Source organism: Cheilinus undulatus, linkage group 2 (assembly GCF_018320785.1).
Source record: "Cheilinus undulatus linkage group 2, ASM1832078v1, whole genome shotgun sequence".
In the NCBI taxonomy this organism is placed as follows: Eukaryota; Metazoa; Chordata; class Actinopteri; order Labriformes; family Labridae; genus Cheilinus; species Cheilinus undulatus.
This window is the reverse complement of record NC_054866.1, coordinates 50,079,388-50,105,681: the sequence shown is the minus strand read 5'-3', so window position 1 is coordinate 50,105,681 and position 26,294 is coordinate 50,079,388. Positions and strand designations below refer to the sequence as shown.

The 26,294-nt window shown below is 38.7% G+C and overlaps 2 protein-coding genes across 2 annotated transcripts; both read left to right on the top strand.

Moving 5' to 3' along the window:
• The first annotated feature begins 2,562 nt into the window (after positions 1 to 2,562).
• On the top strand, positions 2,563 to 5,151 carry kctd14 (potassium channel tetramerization domain containing 14). The gene is made up of 4 exons (XM_041810658.1): positions 2,563 to 2,697; positions 4,109 to 4,333; positions 4,423 to 4,557; positions 4,759 to 5,151. Exons 1-4 carry the CDS (start codon positions 2,650 to 2,652, stop codon positions 5,068 to 5,070), a joined length of 720 nt encoding a protein of 239 aa, XP_041666592.1. The 5' UTR covers positions 2,563 to 2,649; the 3' UTR covers positions 5,071 to 5,151.
• A 12,577-nt stretch (positions 5,152 to 17,728) lies between these two features.
• LOC121525151 (sialoadhesin-like) lies at positions 17,729 to 25,886 on the top strand. The gene is made up of 3 exons (XM_041810985.1): positions 17,729 to 17,813; positions 21,186 to 21,663; positions 24,702 to 25,886. Exons 1-3 carry the CDS (start codon positions 17,756 to 17,758, stop codon positions 25,045 to 25,047), a joined length of 882 nt encoding a protein of 293 aa, XP_041666919.1. The 5' UTR covers positions 17,729 to 17,755; the 3' UTR covers positions 25,048 to 25,886.
• Positions 25,887 to 26,294: the final 408 nt, after the last annotated feature.

Here is a 26,294-nt window from a genome sequence, read left to right as displayed (position 1 = left end):
CTTTGAAATGTTGTCATTTTTCATAGGAATTAGATGTTCTTGTCTTTGCAGGAATGTACATCCAAAATATTAAAGACATGCAGAAGCTTGAGGATAAAAACAGATTAAAACACACCGGCACAAACAGCACAAATGAGTAAGCTAAAAATATAAGACCCAAAAGTTCTATTAAACAAATAGTGAATAAATTAATTCAGTACCACTTTTAACCCTTCGGGGTTGTTTTAATATTCACACTCAAGCTGCTTAGTGCAAAAAGTGGTTTTCATATGTTAGCAAAAATAATATACATTAATATTTAATCCTGTTTAAGTTTGGCTAATTTCTTTACCTACACCTGATCTAATTATTATCAAATATTCAATAATTTAAAAAAAAAAATTAATTCACTGAATGCCTTTTTTTTTTTTTTTTGTCATGATGCCACTATGTTTTTGCTATGAAAAAATAAACAGAAAAATGAATTATTTTCAATATACTAAAAGCAAAGTACTTTTTTTTTTTTTTTAATAACTTCCTGGGATGTCACTGATTAGCATCAACATTGATTTTAATGCATCATTATTTCTGGCTTGTTTTTTCTCCATATGCAAAATATGGTCAAAATGATGCCAACCCATGGAGAGTTGTAAAATTGATCACTTCCGAGGCAAAAGCCCAGATTGACACCCGATCTAATAGAATGCATGTGTTAAGCTTAATGGTAGTGAGAACAAAAATTGCAGTTTGAATGGAGCTTTTTTTTTTCTTTTTTTTTTTTTTTTTTTTGCTTAACAGCTTGAATGTAACTTTTGCTTGTGAAAGTGTATTTTAGGTTGACTGTAGGAGCTAAGGTGGAAATAAGACCAAATGAAAATGCACAGTATTGCCAAAATCCGTGCTGTTTAGATGAACACAGACAAAACAATAAGGTAACGAAGAATGTAAGAAGTCCATTAACTCCCCTAAGGGTTAAGTAAGTTGTATACAACGATGTAGTGTTATGTTGGTCAGATCACCATCATTTTATCAAATCATTTAAATTCTGTCTCTTTCATGCTTTAATTATATGCCCAAGCATCGATTTACCACAGAAATAATCCAATGTTCACGTGTTTTAGCTGGCATTTTAAAATACAGGGTCAATTTGAGGTATCAACCATTCAGTGTAGTAGTTAATGTCCTAATTGAACAACTCACTTAGATTGAATATGATTAAATATTTACCAAAGACGGGTATGTAATGAGTTTATTAATTAGCAGACACAATCTTGTTTTCTTCTAACACCAGTCTGTATGTGAAGAGGAAAGTGTTTTATTTCCTGGAAGTTTTCATGGAGTAGAAAGGAACTCAAATTTCAGCATAATCTGCACTGACAGAGGGATATTGGATACGTGCCATAGAGGGTAAATGAGAGGTCTCACTTTGATATTTTTCTTGAACCAAAAAAACTGTCAAAGTGAAATGTAGGGAAGTTTTGTGGTTACAAAAAAAGGGAAGATTGCATAAACATGCTGCATAATTTGCTCCCCTGATGGATCAATAATGAATTTCACTTGATTAATTTTAGGTGTAATGTGGTGGAGTGGAGCATCATTGAAACCTATGGCCAAGAAAATAGTTATAATAGTATTAATAATAATAGTGTTTTTTTGTTGTTGTTGTTTTGTTTGTTTGTTTTTTGTTGTTGTTTTTGGGGGTTTTTTGTTTGTTTGTTTGTTTGCTTGTGTGTTTTGTAAATTTTGGGAATTCCCTTTCATTCTTTGATGAGTTTTAGATATTCTCAAGGAAACTTGTGATTTTTTTTTTTTTTTTTTTTTTTTTGTAAATTTGATTGGTTATTTGGAGGCTGGGTGCCCTTTGAAATTTCCAGACTTTAATGGAAATTTCTGGGAATTTGTTACAGTGTTTGGGGGGCATTTTCACAGAATCTTGGGGATGAATTTGGCCATTTTTGGGCATTGGCTTTAAGATTTAGGGAAATTCTTTACACTTTTTTAAGAATTTATATAGGATTTTTTAGGAAGTTTTGATACATTTTAGGCTTTATAATAAAGTTTCCCTTAAACATTTGAGGAATATTTGAAGAAATTTTGGAGTACTTTTTATGGATTAAAACATTAGAAATATGTTTAAGAATTTCTCACATAAATTTTGAGTTGTTTCTTTGAATTTTGGGGGAATTTGTGTTGATACTGGACTTCATTTTGGTCAAATTTAAGCCCTGCTTTTAACTCTGTCAGGTCCTAATGATCCCAAACAAGTGTAAGAAATTAAAACTACGTTCCAAACAAAAGCTCAGGTCTCGGGAGGTCAAAAATCATAATAGAGTTTGGACCACCCGACATGATTGGAGCTGTAAATGAACAAATGCTACGTAGATGTACACTGGAGGAGCTCTGAGACTGACTGGAGACCATTCCAGTGTGTGCCCTGCCTCTCGCCGACTAACAGCTGGGATAGTCTCCAGAGGAAAAAGGCTGGGAACCACCGACTTAGAGGAGCCAAGCTAAAAAAGTCAACAAACTTGCAGCAATTTATCCTCAGAGTGACTCATCCTCTCAGCACTAGAGCATCAGGTCCGGGTTAGGCCACGCCCCTTGACTCCTACCTGCAGAGTAGTGTGGTAAAATCTCCCCACTCCCACCTGGACAAACACTGACGTTAAGATGAGTCTACCAGACTTCAAATCTCCTCAGAAACAGCCCGCAGTCTCGGTAAGAATTACTTTTATAATATTCTGTTGATGATAGTGATAGGTAGTATTTGAGTGGAGCTCTGACAGCGTCTCTAAAACTCTCCACCTGTTTGTTTACACAGACAGGTCTGAACATTCCGCAGGTGTAAGGAGGTACAGGAACTTTTCCATTTAACTACATGTTAGCTCGTTTATTCCCTGGAGATATTTTCTCTCCTTTTGTCAGTTAAAGACATATTTGTTTGTTCAGACAGTCGTAAACCACTAGAATGGATGTGAACTGAATGTCTCAGAGTAAACTGTTGACGTTTAAAGTCAGGTAAAAAGTGTTGCTCTCCTTCCTGAGGATTAAAATGAACTCAGACTGTTTATCAGAGGTAAATGAACCGTTAAGCTTCCTGAAGTCGTCTGGCAGCTGTTCAGTAATAAAAGTAAGGCTGCCTTTTAAATGACAGTGAAAAGTCAGGTGAAACAAACTGTGGATGATTGGAAGATTAATAGAAACCTAAAATATTACTTAGATACTTCCTACCACTGCATGATAACAGGTTATCTTAAAGGCAAGTACAGTTAGGTCCATTAATATGCAGACAGTGGCACAGGCGTTATTATTTCCCTTCTATTTAACAACACAATTAATATGAAATAAAATAATAACATTAAAGCCATTCAAGAAATACAGCAGTTCTATTAAGAGTTAAATTCATCCAATAAACTTAGCACAAAAAGTAGGGAAACTTGTGGCTGGTAGATTATTTCTTTGTTGTATCAATGCTTCATGATAATAAATCTTAAACTGTTGGAAAGCCTGTTTATTAGCCTTTTAAATGATGCCACATTAGTAAGGAGCATGCATTTGAGAGATGAGTAGCAGAGCTGAGTATATGGGTTGCACCCATGAAAATGTGTTAAATCGTCTTTGCCAATGCCAAACAGCTGATTCTGCCATCATCTTTTGTTTGGCGTTCCAATAAACAGATGATTGTCTAATTCCCCTGGTAATATGCAAGGTCATCCAGAGCACAACCGAGATTGTGTCCATCTTGTAAAGCGTAGAAATCACGCCCAATGTATTTCAAAATTTTCTAATGGTAACTGTAGCATGTAGGTCCATTAAGAGCTTTTTCCGACTAGCGCTCCTCCACCCCCATCAGTTCCGAACCAGTCATCTCCACTTCAAGCCCCCCATTTGACATTCCTGCATCATTGGGATGATGGGACTGCAGAAAACTTATTCAGTGTCCTTTTTAACTGGTCTGTCAGGTTAAATTTCTCAGGAAACTGTGCAAAAAAGGGACAAATATTGGTCCAAAGAAATGTAATGCAAAAATGCAATTTGGTCCAAAATGTGCAAAAACAATTCATGTTTTTTTGTTGTTTTTTTTTAGTTTTAAAGTTTAAACAATCCCTCTAACTGTCTTTCTCTTCAGAGCTCTGCAGTTTTGCAGTTGAACGTTGGAGGTCACATGTTCGTCACGTCTCTGGGCACGCTCAGGAAACACCCTGACTCCAAGCTGGCTGAGCTGTTCAGCGGACAGCCCAAACTACGCACAGACTCACAGGGACGCTACTTCATCGACCGCAATGGATCACACTTTGGAGCCATCCTGGAGTTCCTGAGATCAGACTGGCTGCCCACGGAGAACATCCAGGAGGTTAGAGTCCTGCAGATAGAAACTGTACCAGACTGCTGACTTTAATAAATCTATTATTTATCACTTAGAGTTATAACTGTTTGTTTTAGGTTCACAGGGAGGCAGTATACTACAACATCAAACCTCTGATCAAACGTCTGGAGGAAACTCCTCAGTTGTTTGGAGAGCTGGTGGCCAGGCAGCAGTTCCTCTCCAGAGTCCCTCATTATAAAGAAAACATCGAGGTTGGTTCCTTTTTCTTTCAAACACCATAAATTCATGGCAGTCTATCCAAACACGGTTTGTTTTTACTGAGTCATAAAGTCATGTATTATCACCTGTTAGATCCTTTCACCAGCTCCATCCTTCGACTGTAGAAGAAACAGTCCTCTTCTGTCTTGTTATCAACCATCCAGGTGTAATGTGTGGGTCCGTTTTTCATCCAGGTTTTGATTCGCATCGCCAGAGCCGAGGCCATAGCTGCTCGTCAGTCCACCATCATGATCTGTGTGCTGCGGACAGAGGAGGATTTTGGTCTCTATGACAGCGCCATCAACAGCCTGGAGGCGGATAGGGAGTCAGTGGTGACGTTTGGACCGTGGAAGGCCGTCCCGTCTGTTAAAGACCTGCTGGACTGTGTAAAGATGGACATTGAGAGTCAGGGCTACAGCGTTAGCATCCAACCTCACATCATGGAGAAGGGCTTCATGTCCAAGAGCTACGACTTCTTCTACAGAGTGACGTTCACCTGGTGGTGATGAGAAGAATCTTTTCTGTTGTCAATCAGCAGAAATCTGTACATACTGTTACCACATTTTAATTAAAGTTGTTGAATAGTTCGACAGTTTCTTTAAGATTTTTAAGCCGTGCAGAAGGAGTGAGCAGTCTGGGGCCCTGTTGCTGAAACGGTTAATATTGTTGCTGACATTATTACTGATAGTGATAATAATAATGATAATAATAGCTTGTATTTATATAGCACCTTTCATTGGACCCAAGGCCGCTTTACAGAAGAACAGGAGACAAGACACATCGCAAAAGACAGACACTGTTGAGTGTATGCAGGGGGGCAGGTTCAGGTAAGACTATAGGCTGTGGTGAGGAGGTGGTGCTTGAGGGGTATTTTAAATCTGGCCAAGGACGGAGCACTGGTAGGCTGCTCCAAAGGATGGGGGGGTGTGGTCCTGAAGGCTCTGTCCTCAAAGGTACCAAGTTTGGTGGTGGGAACATCGTGAATGCCATAGTCTGAGAACCGGAGGCTTTGGGTCGGCGTGTATGGGTAAGGAAGGTAAGAGAGGTACTGAGGGGCATGAAGAGATTTGTAAGTGAGAAGGAGGATTTTGTATTTGATTTGGAATTCAACTGGGAGCCAGTGGAGGAGGATGAGGGTAGGTGTGATGTGCTGCCAGGGTCTAATGCAGGTGAGGACCCTGGCAGGTGAGTTTTGGGTGTACCTGTCCAGAGCTTTGTTAGGTACCAGAGACAGGACTCCACTACAGTAATCGAGACAGGAGGTGATGAATGCATGGATGAGGGTTTCTGCCCCTGATGGTCTGAGTCTGGAGATGTTCTTGATGTGGAAAAAGGCAGTTCTTGATTTGATATGGGTCTGGAAGAAGAGAGTCGAGTCCAGAATGGCACCCAGTTTTCGGACCTTGGAGGTGGGCAAATGGGACTACCATCCACATAGAGTACAAGGTTGGTTGACATCCAGCTTTTAATTTTCACAGACAGTTGACCAGTGAGAGGATGGTGTGGTGTGTAGATAGAGCTGTGTGTCATCGGCGTAGAAATGGAAGTTGAGGCCGTGATTGTGGATGGTGTGACAAAAAGGGAGCATGTAAATGATGAAAGGAAGAGGTCTAAGGACAGAGTCTTGAGGCATGCCTTGGTTTACAGGGGTTAGGAGAGAGCAGGACTTGCTGAAGGTGACAAACTGTTTTCTTAAGAGATAGGACTGAAACCAGGAGAGAACTGTCCTGGTAATGCCTAGGTAGTTGGAAGATGAGAGCAAAGATGAGAAGAACACTCCATGCAGCAGAGAATGGAGATGCTGAAACCAGGGAAAGTAGCAAAGTAAGGAGCACATTTTGTGCTGGTTGTGGTAGCTGTAGTCCTTTTGTCCTCATTCATCATGGCATTATGAATCAAGGTATTATTATTTTGGGTATACTGGGATAATAAGATAATCCAGTACCCGTGGCCCTGTGGCCCCCCTGACCCCCCTGGCCCGGTGCAGAACTCCGGGCCATAGTTTGAACAACCCTGATATAGACATTTTAGCACAAAATTCTACATATTGTGCCTTTAAAGGAGATTTAACATGTTTTCGTCCACAGAGGGAGCCAGAATCCACACAAACTCAAGGATTCCTCATTGTTGCTTCTGATTTAATAATCGATGTTTGAAATAAACGCTTCGTATAATAAAAATACTAGCTACTAAACATGCAATAATAATTGTTTTATTTAAAAAGCTTATTTCAGTATGGTTAATGTTAAAGATACAGTTGAAAAAATGAAATTCACAGATGAGACACATAAGTGAAAATCTGGCATTCATCTTGAATTGATTGAATACAAATGTAATACTTTTTAGTGTGTCTGGCAGAGAGCTGACAAAAATCAAGATATGATTGGTTAAAAAAAGGTCCTACTTTTGGGGGGAAAAAATGTTAAACGGAAACTCTGTTCTTATACACAACTGCTATAGATACTCCAACCTGCACAAATCTCCCCTTCAAATTATTTAAGTCAATCAAAAGTACAGAGTCATATATTTAACATGCTTTGTCCTCTTAAAAAAATGCAATTGAAATATAAAGATAAAAAATAAAGGCTGACAATTAAAGCCTACTGTATAAGTGTGGAGAAAGAGCTGATTTATGTGACTTGCAATGGATTATTTCTGTGGTCCAAATTCCCTTTTCTTAGGTTTTAGAGGGGTTTTTTTTCCAGACAAGACTTTCAAGAGCTGCAGTTTGTCCAAAAAAGAACCAAGTGTTGAGTATTACTGCAATAGAATATCTCTCTGTACCCCTTACTTATTGTCTGTGAAAGCATGATATAAATAAATAGATTTTTACAGGACCATCCAGACTGTTATCAACATAAAGATCAATGGTTAACATCTGGGATGGTGTGGGGGTGTATTCGTGCCTATGACATTGGTAACTTGCACATCTGTGATGACATCATAAATACTGAGAGCCATTTACAGGTTTTGGAGCAACATATGCATCCATCCAGACTGCATCTTCTTCAGAAACACCCCTGTATTTTTCAGTGAGACAATGCTGAGTCACATTCTGCATGAGTCACAACAGCATGGCTTCTCAGTGAAAGAGGCTGGGGCCTAGATTGACCTGCATGCAGTCCAAAACCTGTCTAAGATTGGAAATGTATGGGGTTCACAACTGAAACCTGGAGCTGTTGAGTGACTTAAGGTGCACACATCAGGCAAAATGCAAAAGAATTCTACTTTCAACACTTCAGCTATCAGTAACTTCAGTCCTCAAAGTTAGGGTTGTAGTACTCAAGAATGGTCTTGGTCTTGTTTCGGACTCAAGGTCTTGTCTCGGTCTTGGACTGGCTGGACTCAGGATTTTCCATCAAGACCGGTCAAGACCAGCACTGATCTGCTATTCTTCAACTTCATTAATGTGATAGTAAGGAGAAGTACTTGCTAAAACAACAAACAGCTACACCTGCAAAAACTCTGACATCAGTCCATCTTATTTCTAGTCAGAAATACCTCTGAACACTTACTTTAGGCCTTATTCACTTGACAAATCTAGATAAACATCTCATTTTCAGATATTAAAATAATTCTGGACATGTCAGTTGCTTTTAAATACATACAATGATTTATTTTTACAAGAAGTTAGTTGAACGCATTTGTTAAGATTTGAGATTTTTGCATGTTGTGCTTTGAAAGAGTTGCAGACGTCTTGTTTTTAAATGTCAAATTCATTAAAAAGAAAACCAAAATCAAAGAGAGAATGCTCTTTAACTGTTCAACCTTGTCATGTTTTTTTTAAATTGATTTTTATGGTCTTGGTCTTGTCTCAGTCTTGTTCTTGACTCGGTCTCGACCCCCAAAAGTCTTGGTCTCAGTGCACTCTGGTCTCAGATAGTGTGGTCTTGAGTACAACACTACTCAAAGTTTTGTAAGAAGAACAGGTTCTTGTCCCAACTTGTTTCGAACTATTTGCTGGCATGAAATTAATGAGTTTATAAAGCTTCATTTCAACATTAGATATCTCTTCTTTGTGCTGTATTCAATTAAATGTTTCAAAGATTTTCCAAATCACTCTTTCTTTTTATTCACATCTTACACAATGTTCCAACTTTTTTGAAATTGGTGCTTGTAAATACTGAGCTGCCTTTTTCTTGTAAATAAGACAAGCTTGAATTACACTGCATTTATCACACCTCTATGTTGCTGTACTGTACAAGGGGAAAGTCCAGCCACAGAGGATATACTGCGTCACACAAACAACACCTCGCGCCACAGCTCGATGGAGAATATCAAAATTGTTACACAACAAAAAAGGCTGAACAAGCAAGTCAGCAGAAAGTGGAGCAACGTCCTTCATATTCACCACAGAGCCGGGCAGAGTGTCTGCCAACTGCCACCGTTAATGTCACACAACTTCCTGTGTGAGCAGAGAGTGTGAAAACAACAATAGACAGATGAACAAACACTGTCCTGCAGAGGAGAGGGCCGAGGTTAGAGCGAGCACTGGCTGTTGGACGAAGACGAAGAGTGACAGGGTCATGCATGAGAGAGGAAACATGAGAGGAGGAGGATTTCTGTCATTATGCACTTCAAGAAGACACAATGATGAGCATAAAGTGTTCAGTCAAAACAGTCCAAAAGTGGAGAATGATTTCAAAATGTATTTTCAGTGTTGACTTTCTGTCAATATTTCATCATTCCAGCCTTTATCTCTTCATTTAAAACTTTATTTCTTTTCATTTAAACAGTTTAATTTTTTCCAAACAGAGGTTGTTGACAGTTTCCTGAACATTTTGACCTTTTGTTCTAAAATCTGTCCCCTCTACCACCCCAATTCCAAAGAAGTTGGGATACCATAAAATGTTAAAAACAGAATGCAACGATTTTCAAATGTCAAAAACCCGCATTTTGGTCACAATAAAGCATGAAAATATATATATATTGAAACTGAGACATTTTAAATTTCATGAAGAATATTAGCTCATTTTGAATTTAACACATCTAAAAAATGTAGGGACATGGCCATGTTTACCATTGTGTAGCATCCCCTTTTAACAACAGTCTGTAAACATGGGAGAGGAATGTTGTCCCATTCTTGTCTGATGTAGGATTCTAGCTGCTCATTAGTCCTTGGTCATTATTGGTGGATTTTCCTTTTATGATGCTCCAGATGTTTTCTATCGGTGAAAGGTCTGGACTATAGGCAGACCAGTTCTGCATTCAGACTCTTCTACTGTGAAGCCATGCTGTTGTGATGGATGTTGTATGTGGTTTAGCATTGTCTTCCTGAAATAGGTGAAGACTTCCTGAAAGAGGCAGCATGTTTCTCTGTAACCTCTCTCTACCTTTCAGCATTGATAGTGCCTTTCCAGATGTGTAAGTGGCCCTGTCCATGCAGGCGTTTGAACTGTGAGCGTTTGAGCTAGATTGTCCCTCTCCTCTTTAGTCTGCAGGACACATCCAAAAAACATCCAAAAAAAACAACAATTCAAATTTTGATTCATCTCACCACAGAACAGTTTTCCATTTTACCTCGGTCCATTTTCAGTGGGCTTTGGCCTAGAGAAGATGGCCGTTTTTCTGAATGCTGTTTACATGTGGAATCTTCCTTGCATTATGCAGCTTTAACTTGCATTTGTGGATGACATGGGGAACTATGCTGTCAATGATTTCTGAAAGTGCTCCCGAGCCCATGCAGTGATTTCCAGTACAGATTCATGCCTGTTTTTCATGCAGTGTCACCTGAAGGCCTGAAGAGCACAGGCATCCAGCACTGACCTTCATCCTTGTCCCTTGTGCACAGAGATTTCTCCAGGTTCTCTTAATCTTTTGATGATATTATGCACTGTAGATGGTTAGATATTGAATGTTATGCAATTTTACATTGAGGAACATTTTTCTGAAATTATTCCATAATTTTTAGACACATTTTTTCACAGATTGATGAACCTCTACCCATCATTACTTCTGATAGACACTGCCTCTCTAAAGTGCTCCGTTTATACCCAGTCGTCTTACTGATCTGTTGCCAATTAACCTACTTATCTGCAGAATCTGATTCTGCTAAAACACACAGCATCATAAAACTTCACATTTTATGTCTGATGTATGGGTTTTACTGACTTCAGCAGATTTTTAAGACTCTGTCTTCGATTTTTTTCTGAGAGGCTACAATAAGTGGAGTATTTTTTACATCATGAAACACGAGAAATTCCTCTGAGTCACATGTAGGCCGTTTAAATGGGACACTGAGCGTCTGAAAGCCATGTTGGTGGTTTCTGGGGTTCAGCTAACAGTAAACCTTCAAGTCAATGTGGCTGACAGCATGAGAACGATAAAAGGAAGAAACAAATAAAATAGTATGAAAGATTAGGCTAATAGGTCAAATTGGTCAAAAGTGTTTACTTTGAGCTTTTCTCTGGCAATCAGCATGTGGCAGAAATACTCAGATATTGTCAAACGTATAAACTGTTACAGTGCTCTGAATAAAGCATCCCAGCTTTTTAGTTTGGTAGACGTTTATTCAATAATTATTTACAATCGATCCCTATAAAGGAATACAAAGATATTTGGCTATATTCAAATCAATAAAATACGCAGAGGATGTTAGTTACATTTTTTAATGAAGATTTAATTTATAAAGGGAATAAAAGCCATCCAAAATATTTCTCCAAAAGTCTTTGGGATCATCAGGATGATTTTAGTCAAATGTGAGACAAGCCTTTGTGTTCTAATTGGTCAGCAGTGATTTTAGCCTTGGAACTCTCCCATGATGCCATTTTTGCCCGGTTTCTTTCTTATTGTTGAGTCATGAACTCTGACCTTAATTGAGTCAAGTGAGGCCTGCAGGTCTTTAAAGGTTGTTCTGTGTTCTTTTGGGACCTCCTGGAGGAGTCCTTGACATGCCCTTGGAGTCATTATGGTTGGCCGGCCACTCCTGGGAAGGTTCACCACAGTTTCAAGTTTTCTCCATTTGTGGATAATGGCTCTCACCTTGGTTGGCTGGAGTTCCAAAGTCCTAGAAATGTCTTTGTAACCCTTTCCAGTAACTTTGTTTCTTAGATTGTGTTCTTGAATTTCTTAAGATGGTGCCATGATGTGTTTCTTTTCTGAGATCTTTCAGCCTACTTCTCTTTGTCAGACAGGGTCTATTTGAGGGGTTTCTGGATTCAACAGGTCTGGCAGTAATCAGGCCTGGGTGAGGCTAGAGAATTAGAACTCAGCTTTCAAAAAAAAAAAAAAAGGTTAATCACAGTTCATTCATGATTTAAAAGGAGGGTAATAGCTTTTCAGATAGGGCCATGTAAGTTTGGATGGCTTTTCCCTTAATAGAAGAAGTCATCGTTGAAAAAAAGCATTTTCTAGTATGTCCTCTGGTTATCTTTGTCTAATATTAAAACATGTCTGATGACCTGAAACATTTAAGTTTGTCAAAGATGTGAGGGAAAAAATAAATCATGGAGGGGATAAATACATTTTCCCTATTAGTCTTTAGATGAAATGTTTAAATTTTGTGTGAATATCTTTGACATAAAATCAGTCTTACATGTGACTGAATGTTGCACTTTAACTAGAGGAACAGATGGCAGTCGTGGTCTGTCAGCTGGTCTGCAGGTGTGGTTCCGACTAAAATGTCTCAGTAAGAGAGAAAAAAAAAATGTTGTGTTAGCAGATGGGGGGAAAGTGCAGAAATAGCAGATTTATTTTTGGAACATATCACCACTTGGGCCTCAAAGGAAGCTGCTGTAGAGGAACTGTTAAAGAACGTGTTTGGCCACAAAGATTAGAACAGCTGAGCGTTCATGCCGAGGATTGTTCTCTTTTGTGAAGCAAGCTTCACATTTCCTGAAAAGACAACAGTAATAAGCACTATGTCTAAAATTTTACAACTACTATACCTTCTCTAAAATGTGACTTTGTGAGGATTTGTTTTTGCTTGTTTTCTTTTTTCTTTTAATAATACTATATCAAAAGATTAGAAACGTTAATTATGATTAATCTCATGATTTCTGTAGTTAATCTTGATTATCACATCCTCCTCGGCACATTTCAAAGTTCTACTATTTTTTATTCAAAACTGTTTTCATGTCATTTTTTGATTTTTCTACTGTTGGTTTTGACTTCCTCTTTGGATCCAAACCTGTTTTTTGTAGAGTATTATGGCATGAACTTTACCACAGAAAAAAAAGAACTTACTATGGATTAAAAATAAAAATGTTGAACAGTAAAAATGGTTTGATATCACAAGGTGCAGACCACTTCTGACGTGTGTGTTTTAAACTTTAATGAGACAATAAGGAGCAGAAGACTTACATCACTGTAGCTGCAGAGGGATGCTGACGCTGGTTAACCAGAGTGTTCTGAAGAGGGAAATATAGAACAAATTTCTGGTTAAAATGCTCACGTAGAATATCAGAGATGGTAATAACTCCTGCTAAAATCCTGTCTATTACTGTTAGCACGATCACTTTGCCTCTTTTTTTAGATGTGTTTTCATTTTGTGTCTCATATTTGTGGTTCATTATACTTTCAGTTGATCTGACCTATTGAGGAGGGTTTTCTTTTTTATTTTAATTCAACTGTGTTCAATCCTAAATAACAATTTTGGTTCCCCGCTGAAAAATTCCGGCCAAAATGAGGTTCTTTCTCTTTTCATAGAAACGTCTGGTGTGGATGAGTAAATTAGACCAGTGTGTGACAGAGGGGAACTTCCTCCTGAAACCCCCGACAGCCTGAAGGAAACAGGCCCTTCATCACCATCATCATCATCATCATCATCATCTTTATTAGCAGACATAGAAGTTCATTAAAAAAACAACAAATACATAAAAACCAGGATTAAAAACAGTATCCCCCCCCCCAAAAAAAAAATGAACTGACAAACAAAATACCTCCCTATATTATGAATACAGTGACACTGATTAGTTACAATGAAATTCTAAATTCTGCTGGTTTTAGCCTTTCTCTGATTTGGAAATCTTGTCATTTCTCTCCAGTCTTTGGAGGGTTTCTGACCTCCTTTTTAACAGTCTACAACACAGGTGTCAAACTCAAGGGTCAGGGGCCAAATCTGGCCCGTGGAACAGTTAAATCTGGCCCGCAAGATGATCTAATATTTGTGTTCTAACTGGCCCATCAGTCTGAGGTCTGCAGATTTCCTCAGGTATAAAAATGTGAACTTATCCTTGATGATTTAAGATATCCTTGTTAAGACACAAAATCTGAAAAAGTAAGGAGTAAAAATGTTTAGATGAGAAGTCAGGAATGTGGGAAAATAAAATAGTTTGTGTTTTAATGTCACATTTTCAATTTAGCATCTCACAATTAGGACTCAAACTTAAGATTTTGACTTTTAATTTCATACTTTGAGCATTTCAACCCATAATTTTGACTTGTCATATAATATTTTGAGCTTTAAGATTCATAATTCCAAATTTTAAGTGATATTTTGACCTTTTTAACCAGTTATTTTGTGTTTTATCTCATATTTTCAAATACAAACTTTAACTTTAGAATCCCATAGTTTGACCTTTTAGACTCACAATTTAAAATTTTGGATCATATTTTGACTTTTCATTTCATGATTACAAATTTTATTTCATATTTTGACCTTTTAAACTCATGATTTTGACTTCTTTCTATTATATTTCCCATAAAAAAAAACATTATTTTTCCATTTCAATTTTATGTCTTTTTTCAGATTGTGAGTCTTTAAACTTTTCTATTTAAATTTTAAAATGTCAAAGTCGTTTATCATCAGTGCTAAGTTTTGTTTTGTTTTGTTTTGTTTTGTTTTGTTTTCATATTTTATTACCAGTGAAGCAAGGTTGACAGTTTAAGGTTAAAAAGGCGACCCTGTTAGGCCCTCAGGTTAGACCTGAATCCAGAATCCAGCCCCTGCTGTGACTGAGTTTGAAACCCCTGGTCTACAATTTCAGCTTTGCAGATTGACACCAGAGATTGTTTTAAATACATTTTTATGGGGTTTAAATATTTGTGCCATTGAACACTTTTATCAGAGGTGACATTACAGTGACTGGGAAGTCCACTTAGGTCAGACTGGGATGATGTTGTACGTGGTTAAACTGACTCATATGGGTGGCTCCATCCTTTTGTTTCTTTGGTCGCCACTACATCTTAACTATAATCTGTGCCATAAAACACATTAGAAGCCATACCTTTACACCATAAAGAGAAAAAACTTTAGTCAAAGCTCTTATCAAATTCTTTTCCTCCTTTGGGCTACCCAAAGCCCAGCATACTGATCAAGGCACTGAATATCGTCAAAAATATTTGAACACATTATTTCAGAACTTTACATCCAGCAAAAGAAGTGGGGGCGCAGGTGGTAGTGGTTTAAGGTGCACCACATGTACGCAGTCGGCCCAAGTTCGAATCCGGCCTGTGGCACTTTCCCAAGTCTCTCCCCAGCTCTCTCATCCCTGTTTCTGATTCTGTCCACTGTCCTCCTCTATCAATAAAGGCATGAAAAGCAAAAAAATAAATCTTTAAAAAAAAAACATAAGAAACCAATCTCTTACCACCCTGAGACAAAAGGTGCCTTGGAGCACTTCCATCAGACTGTTAATTCTGTTAAGAGCTCAACAACAAGTGGGATGAAGGCCTTCCTCTTCTCTTTTCTGAGAAACCCAGCAGGAGCCCTGAGGCTTCAGTCCATGTGAGCTTGTATTCAGTCATACAGTCCATGATCCTCTGCAGCTCCTGAAAGAAAAGTGGCTTCCTAAGGCTCCAAAATCCAGACTTAACGCCCTTGATTATGTCTGTTCATAGCCCCCATCATGCATGTGAATTAGCACATGAGAATCTGGCCTAGGTGCAAAGTATAATGAAGTGTTGATATGATAGTCCAAGTACTAGTACTACTTTCATTACCTCGTTCCAGTTTCAAGTCCTTATTTTCCGCTACGTATATCTTGCAAAAAAGTAAAAAATTAGTGGCACTGATAATGTAATTCAGACTGCTGACTGAAACAGAAAACCACGTGTTTGTCACGTTAACATGACTTGGGGGCTCGTCCGGGATTTGAACCTGAACTCTCTCGCTCCCAAAGCAAGAGTCATACCCCTCAACATTTCTGAGCTTGAGAAATGTGGTGAGATAGAGTGGCGCTCTTTCTGGTGCCACCAGGAATCAGGAATCATGGGCCCCATGAAAAATATCACTGAAGGCCTCAAACTGATTCTGCTCAACCTCACTAAACCCAAAACTTAATAATAAATAATGATAATATACTTTATTTTTAAGCACCTTTCTCAACACTCAAGGTCACTTTACAGATAAAAACAAGTACAATAAAAACAATAGATAAAAGCTAACACAATATAAAATGGGACAACGTAATAACAATGAGTAAGCTATCCTGAACAGGTGGGTTTTGAGTCTAGATTTGAAGAGAGGGAGACGGGCAAAAGGAGGCGGATCGAGGGAGCGGGAGGAGGTGACTATGTGGAGGAGATCAGAGAGATAAGGGGGGCAAGATTGTCGATGGCCTTGAATGCATGCAAGAGGATTTTGAATTCTATTCTGAATTTAACAGGGAGCCAGTGGAGTTGCTGTATAACGGGGGTGATGTGGTGAAATGAGGGCGTTTTGGTGACGATACGAGCAGCTGAGTTCTGAACCGAACTGAACTTCACTAAAAAGAAAAAGGCTCTCTGATCACTTCTGATATTATAAACACATCATTACATTATGTTTTTCTGTTTAAAGAAAATGCAGCCCCAATTCCAAAAAAGTTGGGGCGCTGTATAAAATGTAAATGAACACAAAATGCAATGGTTGTCAAATCTCATAAACCCATATTTTATTCACAATAGAAAATAAACAACATATCAGATGTTGAAATGGAGACGATTAAAATTTCATGAAGTATATTAGCTCATTTTGAATTTGATGGCAGCAACACATCTCAAAAAGTAGGGACAGGGCCATGTTTATCTTTTGTACAGCATCCCCTCTTCTTTTAACAACAGTCTCAAATGTCTGGGAAGTGAGGAGACGAGTTGCTGGAGTTTTGGGAGAGGAATGTTGTGCCATTCTTGTCTGATGTCGAATTTTAGCTGCTCAACAGGCCTGGGTATTATTTGACATATTTTTCATTTTATCATGCTCCAACTGTTTTCTGTTGGTGAAAGGTCTGGACTGCAGGCACTCGGATTTTATTTTGAAGCCATGCTGTTGTGATGGATGTGGTATATGGTTTAGCATTGTCTTGCTGAAATAGCCAAGGACTTCTCTGAAAGAGATGTCTTGATGGGAGCATATGTTACTATTAAACCTCTTTCTACTTTTCAGCATTGATATTTCCTTTCATGATGGTTCAGCTGCTGTGCCATAGACACTAATGCAACCCCACATCATCAGAGATGTAGGCTTTTGAACTGTGTGCTGATTACAAGCTGGATGGTCCGTGGTTTCCAAAAAGTTTTTAAAAATTTGATTCATCCGACCACAGAACAGTTTTCCATTCTGCCTCCATCCATTTTAAATGAGCTTTGGCCCAGAGGAGGCAGCAGTGTTTCTGGATTGTGTTCACATATGGCTTCTTCTTAGCATGATTCGGCTTTTCTGCATTTCTGCTGGAAGACAAAGATTACTGGAAGTTTCCGGGCATCCATATGGCTGGTTGACATTTGCAAGTCATTGCATTCTGCTTTTTATTTCCATGTTACACAGCACCCCAACTTTTTTGGTATTGTGGTTGTAAATTAAGATAAGATCAGATCAGATAAGATTAAACTAACTTCAATATCCTGTAGGGAAGTTTGTCCTGGACTCTGTCCAACAGCTACGAAACACATAAAGGTATATCCCGTAACAGCAACAATTCCATCTAACAGTTTTCCACAATAAAACTTCGGAGTCTAATGTGCACACAGAGCTCTTTGTTCTAAAGTAAACTTATAACAGGTCTCTACAGTGGTACAGTTCTGTATAAGAGAACAGGTTTATACTTTGACCAGGAATGTCTTTACTTAAACTCATGTAATCAAGCTGTACACTCACTGCCTCTGGAAACCACACTCAACATTGGTTTCCCTCTGGGTGTGAGGATGAAGGTTGATGTTTGTGTCCTGTTCACTTAAAGTCAAACAGGAAATGAAAATGATGTTCTAGAAAGAGTCGAGCCGTGGCAGCAGAGACGCAGACAGAAGCTGCTGAGGAGCTGAAAACACAGAGACATGATGAGGGTTAAAAACACGGCCAGACTTCTGCTGCTCACCTCTCTGCTTCTCACAGGTACAGTGAGGGTCGTTTGGCTCTAGAGGATGGATGGGATTAAGTCTGGGGTGGAAGAGTCCGTCACATGCTTTACTGAACTGAAATGATCAGTGAAAATACCTCTTTCTGACTAAATGTGTGATGCAATATTTAAAAATGTTTAAAAAAAAGTTCTTTTTGGCTAAAGTTAACTTTTTTAATGCCTGAAAACTTTTGCTATCAGGATTTTTTAATCGATAAAGTCTCTTATTTTGATAGACGATAGTGTTTAAAAGAGCCGAAGGTTATGAAAGATGTTGAGGAGAGGAATGAATTCATGTAATCGCTGTCCATATTGCACAAATGTGTTGGCAAAGTAGAACTTTATTGGCAATTTTTGATATCTGACAACAACAAAGTTTCCAATGTTGGGTGCCTAGAACTTTTATTTTTGTAACCGTTCTGTAAAAACAGGAATAGTTTGGTTTTAACCAGTTTCATAGGGAGAGTCTGCTAAGGTTGTCAAAGTTAATGCAGGTAAATTTTACCCTGTGAATTGTGTCTAACTTTGAGGTAATAAAAAGTTAAAGTCATTGCCTTTTCCTAAAGTTTGCTGAGTAGCACTTGGTGGCATTTAAAACTGACTGCATAAATCCTGATTTTAAAAATGGCCGCTTATACCTAGAGCTGCCGTGCAGGTAAGATTTACCCCGTAAGTAAGTTTCTCTGTTTATATTATATCAGTAGATAAACAGACATTGTTATGCTGTGGACAGTTACTACCAAAATGCAGGAGCCTTTATGACTGTCTTTGGGTCAAAATGAAGTACAACCCAAATTCCAAAAAAGCTGGGGCACTGTGTAAAATGTCAATAAAAGCAGAATGCAATGGTTGTCAGATCTCATAAACCCATATTTTATTTAGAACAGAACATAAAGAATCAGATGTTTAAACTGAGACATTTGACCATTTCCTGAAAAGTATTTGCTCATTTATGGCGTCTCAAAAAAGTAGTGACAGGCCCATGTAGCCAAGGTCAAATCCCAAATGCAACAAAGATTTAGAGAAACTAATTCATGCTTTGTCCCACCTCGATTACTGCAACTCTCTCTACAGCGAAAAATCAATTCACCGCCTACAGACGGTGCAAAACACAGCATCCCTGCTTTTAACAGGAACATGAACATTTACTCATATTACCCCATTTTAGCTTCTCACCACTGGCAGCCAGTTGATTTTTTGATTGATTTTAAAATCATGTTGCTAACTTTTAAAGTACAAAACAGTCTTGCCCCTTTATTGCGATATTTCTGACCTTTTATCCCTCTACAAACCAGACTGCAGATCCTCTGGTGGAGCTCTGCTGGCTTTTCCAAGGTTGAGGCTAAAAACCAAAGGTGGCAGAGCCTTTAAGTCAGTCAAATTCTCTTTTTGGCTTGTAACAGTAAAATAGAAGTTGTTATGTCTGGCTCCAGTGGAATCACTGATGCTCCTCTCGTGGACCTGGACCCCCTACTACCCCATGTTAGGCCTACAGGGTCTAATCTTGTTGTTAAATCCAGTTTTTATCATCTGAGGCTTTTATCCAAGACCAAATCCAGGTCATCTTTGAGTGAGTGATGTATGTTTTTTTTCCACACATTTGGATTACTACAATGCTCTTTATATCAAATTAAACTCTGCCTCCGTTGCACGTTTACAGATAGTCCAAAATACCACTGCTTGTTTTTTAACAGGTACTGGAAAACATGACCTCATCACGGCCATTCTCACTACCCTCCACTGGCTCCCTGTTCATTTTTGATTTTTTTTTTTTTTTTTTTTAGATTTATTTGGCTTTTTGTGCCTTTATTAGATAGAGGAGGACAGTGGATAGAGTCAGAAACAGGGATGAGAGAATAGGGAGAGACATGTAGGAGTCGAACGCGGGCCGCCCGCGTACATGGGGCACGCCTTAAACCACTAGGCCATCTGTGCCCCCATTTTACGATTTTATTTATTTATTTATTTACTTTAAATTATTAAACGGATCCTCCCCAGTAAATTTCTGACCCCATACAGATCTTTGAGACCCGCTGATCAGCTCTGCCTTGTTGTCCCAAAGTTCAGATTAAAACCCATAGTGATGTGGTTTTATTTACGTTTAATTCACTGTGCATCACTTAGGTAAATATGATGTTTTCTATGTGTGTTATAAATAAGTAGGAAAAGAGCCCTCAGACTCTAGAACAGCCTACCAGAGCAGATCAGACTTGCAGAGTCAGTCCCGAATTTTAGTTTTTTACTAATGACGTTCTTTTATAAAAACGCCTTTGCTCTGATTTTAATCTGTTATTGTTAATGTTTTATGTCTCATTCTATCAATTTTAAAGTGATTAGAGCGTCTGTGGTTTCCAAAAAGGATATGAAATTTTGATAAATCTGACCACAGAACAGTTTTCCATTCTGCCTCTATTTAAGATGAGCTTTGGTCCATGAAGATGGTGATATTTCTGAATCCTGTTCACATAAGCTTTGTTCTTGGCATGATCCAGCTTTAACGTGTATTTGTGGATGGCCTGGTGAACTGTGTTGACAGACAGTGATTTCTGGAAGAGTCCAATGCTGTGATTTCCAATACAGAATAATGGCAGTTTTAATGCAAGGCCCCATAATCACAGGAATCCAGTATTGACCTTCAGCCTTTTCTGTTGTACACAGAGATTTCTCCAAATCTCAAAAATCCTGATGTAGGGAGCCAAATGACTGGGGTCGATCTCATTGACGTATGAGTACTCGATGTGATTTTGAATCAAACATTTCTGTTCATAATGTTTGAAATATTTTCCTGATATATATTTTTTTAAGCAGGATTTAAAAGAGCCACAGCAAGCCACAAAACATCTGTCCACAGAATAGTTTTCCATATTGCTGCAGTCTGTTTTTAATCAGCTTAACTTGCATTTGTGGACGGCATGGCCAACTGTGTTGACGGGCAACAATTTATGGAAGTGCTCCTGAGCCCAAGCAGTGATTTCTACTACAGAACTATGCCTGTTTTTAATGCAGGGCTGTCTGAGGGTCTGAAGATCACTAGCATCCAATACTGACCTTCAGCCTTGCCCTTTGTGCACAGAGACTTCTCCAAATCTCACCAAATCATGATCTAGGGAGCCAAAATTACTAGGGCTGATCATGATGGCTTCTGAGTACTTACACTTGAGATCGACTCTGATACACTGATCCCGGTGTATCCCCATTTCTTCTTTTATCCAGTCATTGTTCCTTTAGCTCCTCTTTTATTCACTTGTTTATTTTGTGACTTTTTAAATTAGTGTGTTTCCTTCTTTATCCCAGTTTTATTCCTTCTTTGGATTTGATCATTATCATGTTATTGCTGTGCCACTGATAATAGACTTTTGTGTTTGCAGCTGTTTGGTGTGAAAAGGAGTCCCTGTATGTTTACAGCGTAGCCGGAGGAGAAGCCTACCTCCCATGTACCAACCTGATGACGTCAGACTGCTCCCGTATCAGCTGGACCTTTTTCTTTAAAGGTGATGGGGTACGATACACCACAGAGATCAGCATGGGGAAGGTGGGAGCAAACGCAGACAAGGCCGGCCGTATGTCCCTCTTATCCAACTGCTCTCTCGTCCTGAGAGACCTCCGGCCTGAGGATGCAGGCTCCTACGTCTGTCTGCTGGACAGGAACGCCACCACAGACGTCTACTTCTCTGTCCTCAGCATCACTTCAGGCTCCAGCATCACTGACCTGCAGCCTGGAGGAAGCCTGAGCCTGAGCTGTGTGCTTTTCACCTACTTTGATGCAGGGAGCTGCAAGTGGTACTCCAATGTGTTCGACCTCAGCTGGACGGCCGAAGATGGCACCAAGCTGCCCCAAGACAGCAGGTTTACACTTTTCTGACTCTACAGTAGAAGCAGCTTAGATTATCTACGGTGGCCCTGGAGAGCAATGGCAAAATTGTTTTAATTTATGCAAAAAATTAAGAAAAACAACAAAAAATTAATACATGAAGCATGACAAAGATTTACAAAATGCACAGCAACTTCAGTAAAAGCAAAAAATATTATGAAAATGTAAAAAGTAAAGCAAAAACATATAATGAAATGTAATTTCACTACACATATAAGATGTTTTTTATGGAAAAATAGTTTGATAAATATATTTTAGAAAACATTTTGTAAGATGCATTTAAAAAATACACACTAGGTGATAGATGCAGCCTAACTATGCCATTAGTTTTAGGACCATTTATGGCTAGCTACAGATAAAAAAAGGTAAAATACAGTTCATTCAGAAATTATTCAGACCCACTTTAGACTTTTTGTTGCAGCCTGCTGATAAAGTGGGAAAATGTTTTTTCTCATTAATCTACACTCTGTACCCCATCATGACAAAGTGAAAACAGATTTTTTTGTAATGTATTTTAAATTAGAAATGAATTAGATGAATTTAGTTTTTTTAATGAAATATCACATTGATATATATATTGATAGTATTCAGACCCTTTGTGTAAACGCTTGAAATTTAGCTCGGGTTCCACCCATTTCTCCAAATCTTTGCAGAGTTGTTTCTACACCTTTATTGGAGTCCACCTGTTGTAAATTAAACTGATTGGACATGATTTGGAAAGGCACACATCCCTCTATAAAGGGCCTCACAGATGACAGTGATAGCAGAGCAACAACCAAGTCATGAGGTCAAAGGAACTGCCTGCAGAGCTCAGAGACAGGATTGTTGCAAGACACAGATCTGGGGGAAGGTTACAAAAAAATCTGCTGCAGTGAAGGTTCTCAAGTGTCCAGTGGCCTCCCTAATTCTGAAATGGAAGAAGTTTGGCACATCCAGGACTCTTGCAAGAGCTAGTTGCCTGGCTAAACTGAGCATTTTGGGGCGGAGGGCCTTAGTAAGAGAGGTGACCAAGAGGCTGATGGTCAATCTGACTGAGCGCCAGAGATCCTGTGTGGAGTTCCAGAAGGACAACCATCACCGCAGCCCTCCACTGATCCGGGATTTATGGTAGAGTGGAAAGATGGAAGCCTCTTCTCAGTGCAAAACACATAAAAGTCTGCTTGGAGTTTGCAACAAACTCCATGTGAAAGCCAAGCAGGATTTGAGTTATCAGTAGAAATTTTTGTAACCTTCCCCAGGTCTGTGCATGTAAACAATCCGGTTTCTGAGCTCTTGGTTTTTGATCTGATATGCATTGTCGGCTTGTTAGATGGTGTTTGCCTTTCCAAATCATGTCCAGTCAATTTAATTTACCACAGGTGAACTCCAATCAAAGTGTAGAAACATCTCAGTAACAATCAAGAGTAATGGGAGGAACCTAAGCTAAATTTCAAGTTTTGTTGCAAAGAGGCTGAACACCTATGTCAGTGTGATATTCCCTTTTCTTTAATAAATTTGCCAAAATTTATGGAATTTTGTTTTCGCTTTGTCATGATGGGGCACTGAGTGTAGATTAATTAGCATAGATTAAAACTGAAAAAGTGATGAGAGTCTGAATACTTTCTGATTGAACTGTCTAGATAGAGTTCAGCAGATAGGCCGCAATATTGAATGTCAGTTGGAGACTCTGGTTAACAGGATGTGCGGGATACATAAAGGAAATATCACCTACACAGCACAACATGCACTACATTGACTTTTTTGTGTGGAAACTAAAAACAAGAATGAACTGCTGGTTGTTTATTGCTGTTGTCTTTCAGCTACTTCATGTTTTTAGTCAGAAATGTTAGACGAATAAAAATCTCTGACGAAGCACATAGCAAACAATAATTCAGAATTTCCGGGTGGTCACTGGGAGATTTTGGTTGCCCTGATATATGGCCTTTCCTGCTCAAATAAGGGTAAATAAGTTCATTAAAAATGGTGCTCTGGACAATGGAGGAATAGATATAAACCTAGATACCAGTATTTGCATACGTCTGATAAATGGTGACGTCTCTTCTCGATTTTAGTTTATTTTCACTGAATGCACTTTCATTCCTTGTACTGAGAGGCAGAGATGACCTAGTGGTTAGGCCGCATCCTATGTATGCAGGCGTCTCAGGTTCAAGTCCGGCCCGTGGCTCTTTTCCTGCATTATAGCCACTGTCCTCTCTCGATAAGGGCATAACAAGCCCAAAATTGCAGTACTGTGCAGAAGTTTTAGGCATGCTTGACCCACAGATTGAGGCTAAAGTAAAGTGTAGATGTGGCTAGTAAGCCTGCCTGAGGGCATTGTCGGGCAGGAAGGAGGACTTACACAACCCCAGGACATGCTCTGGATGTCCTTGTATATTAGCAGGGATATGGGAAAATAACATGCTTGTAAAAATGATAAAGTCTGCAGAGTAAGGGATGGATGTGGGGACAAACTAGGGAACCATCCAGGTGGGTAATTAGGTTGTCAAGAACCCCTGGTCATGCTGTGGATGTCCCGAGGGTCCCAAATCCACTGGTGGCTTATCACCAGTGGTGAAAAGGCCCAGGCCGTTGAGCTTGACCTTGACTGCTGAGCAACATACGTGTCAATGTTCAGCGAGATTGCATGTCTCCGGTTGCTCTCTCTCCCCTCGATGTGGCACATTGGGCATTGTGATGAAGCCTTAGCTTCTTATGCCTAAAACTGAATGTCTTCAAAAAAATTCAAAAAGAAGAAGAAAAAATCATGCAATGCAAATATTTCAAAACAAGCATAACATCAATGTTTTTGTATTTGCTCTTTGTAAACACCCTGGATGCTGTTAAAAAAGTAAATTAAAAATTAAATGGGTGAAATATTCAGTAAAAATGAATATTTCATATCAAGATTTAAAATTCTGGTACTATTAAAATCCTAATTCTATTACGACTACAGAAGGTCACACTAAGATATAGATAAAAATGAATGAATGACAAGTACGGCTTTGTAATGTTTGTCTTTGCCTTTCTCTCTCAGGTACAAGCTGATCAGCCCAAACCGCTGTAACGTCACCCTGTTGATCTCAAACCTTCAGAGCAGAGACAACAACAGGAGGCTGAGGTGTCAGGTGAACACCACGCAGAGCCCCCAGGATCTGTTTCTGGACTTTAAATCCACATTTTTGTTTGGAGATTCTTCTTCTGTCCAGAGAGTGATTCCCTCTGAATCTAACTGTGATTGGTCAGAGCAGCTGCCCATCAGTCGCATTGTGCTGTGTGTGGCTCTACCCATCATGGTGATCATTGTGGGATTCTTCACGTGGAGAGTAGACCAAAAGATGGCCAAAAATAGACCTGACATCGAGCTCCATGAATTTAAATGACAGGTTTTCTTCTTATGTGATCAGTTTTGCATTTTTTGCAATGACTTCCCAATAAAGATGAATAGAGTTTTGTGTTTATATTAGCAACCAGAATACAGGAGAGAAATTTTCCTTCTTCATGAGCAGCAATATCAAACTAAGGACACATGGATAGGCCAAAAGAATTACAGGCAAGACCAAGGTAGGATTATCTCTGCTCTCGATCGTCACAACACAAATATATACATGAATGATTACAGTGAAATGCACCATATCCCACCTCCACCCACTACCCATCCAGCACCCAAGCACCCCAAGGACCCCATGGATGGACCCAAAAACACAAAAGAAACAGCTTCAAGTCTGTTTTGCTGTGGTGAGGCTGGTTGGGACACGTAAGGACAGAGGAAATTTTTAAAGAACCAGATGTTATGTTCTTCTTCATAACTGTACATGCCATGAGTAAAAAGAGGCAAAAAGACTATAAAAGCCCTTATATTATGGCTGTACAGGCATTTACAGTTTTAGCTTATGGAAGCAACTCGCTTGTCTTTTATGTATAATTTATTACAAATAAATTTACTTTCAGAAATCAAAATTTACTTTCACTTTCATAACCTATTGACTGATGTGTAATCAGCCAATCACATTGCAGCAACTAGTGCCTTAAGACAGTGTTTCCCAACCATTTTACCTTGCCCCCCCCACCACCCTTAAAAACCTCAAAAAAAAAAAACCTTTGCATATTTCTTTTAACCAAAGGACATTTGAAAAAATGATTTAATAAGTGCTTTATCGTGGTTTTAGTTAATCTAGTTTTTTTTGTTTGTTTGTTTGTTTTTTTGCTTTTTTTTTTTTACAGTGTGTACGTTTGATAGATGAATAAACAAGATAAAACACCAAAGCACTGCCTTCAGACATTAAAATGACTTATTTTCTGTATATTAAATCAGGTATAAATATTTGCACTTGAGTTTAGATTTAGGCTTTTTTTTTTGGTTAAATCAAATTCTGATGAAAGCTGTATTAGCTACATTCCATGATTCATAAATATTTACTTAAAAATATCCGCAGCTTTAACAGTTTGAACCTCTGGCAGTGATAATAAAATCAGCTTGGCCCAACGTTTCCCAGTGTAATCTTGGCTATAAACAAATATCTTCATTGTGTCTACACGCAACAAACATACCAGCTCAACTGCTACATTGTTACGTTTTAAAACAGTTAGTAGCATTTATGTATATGAATCTTAAGATTTATGTACAAAA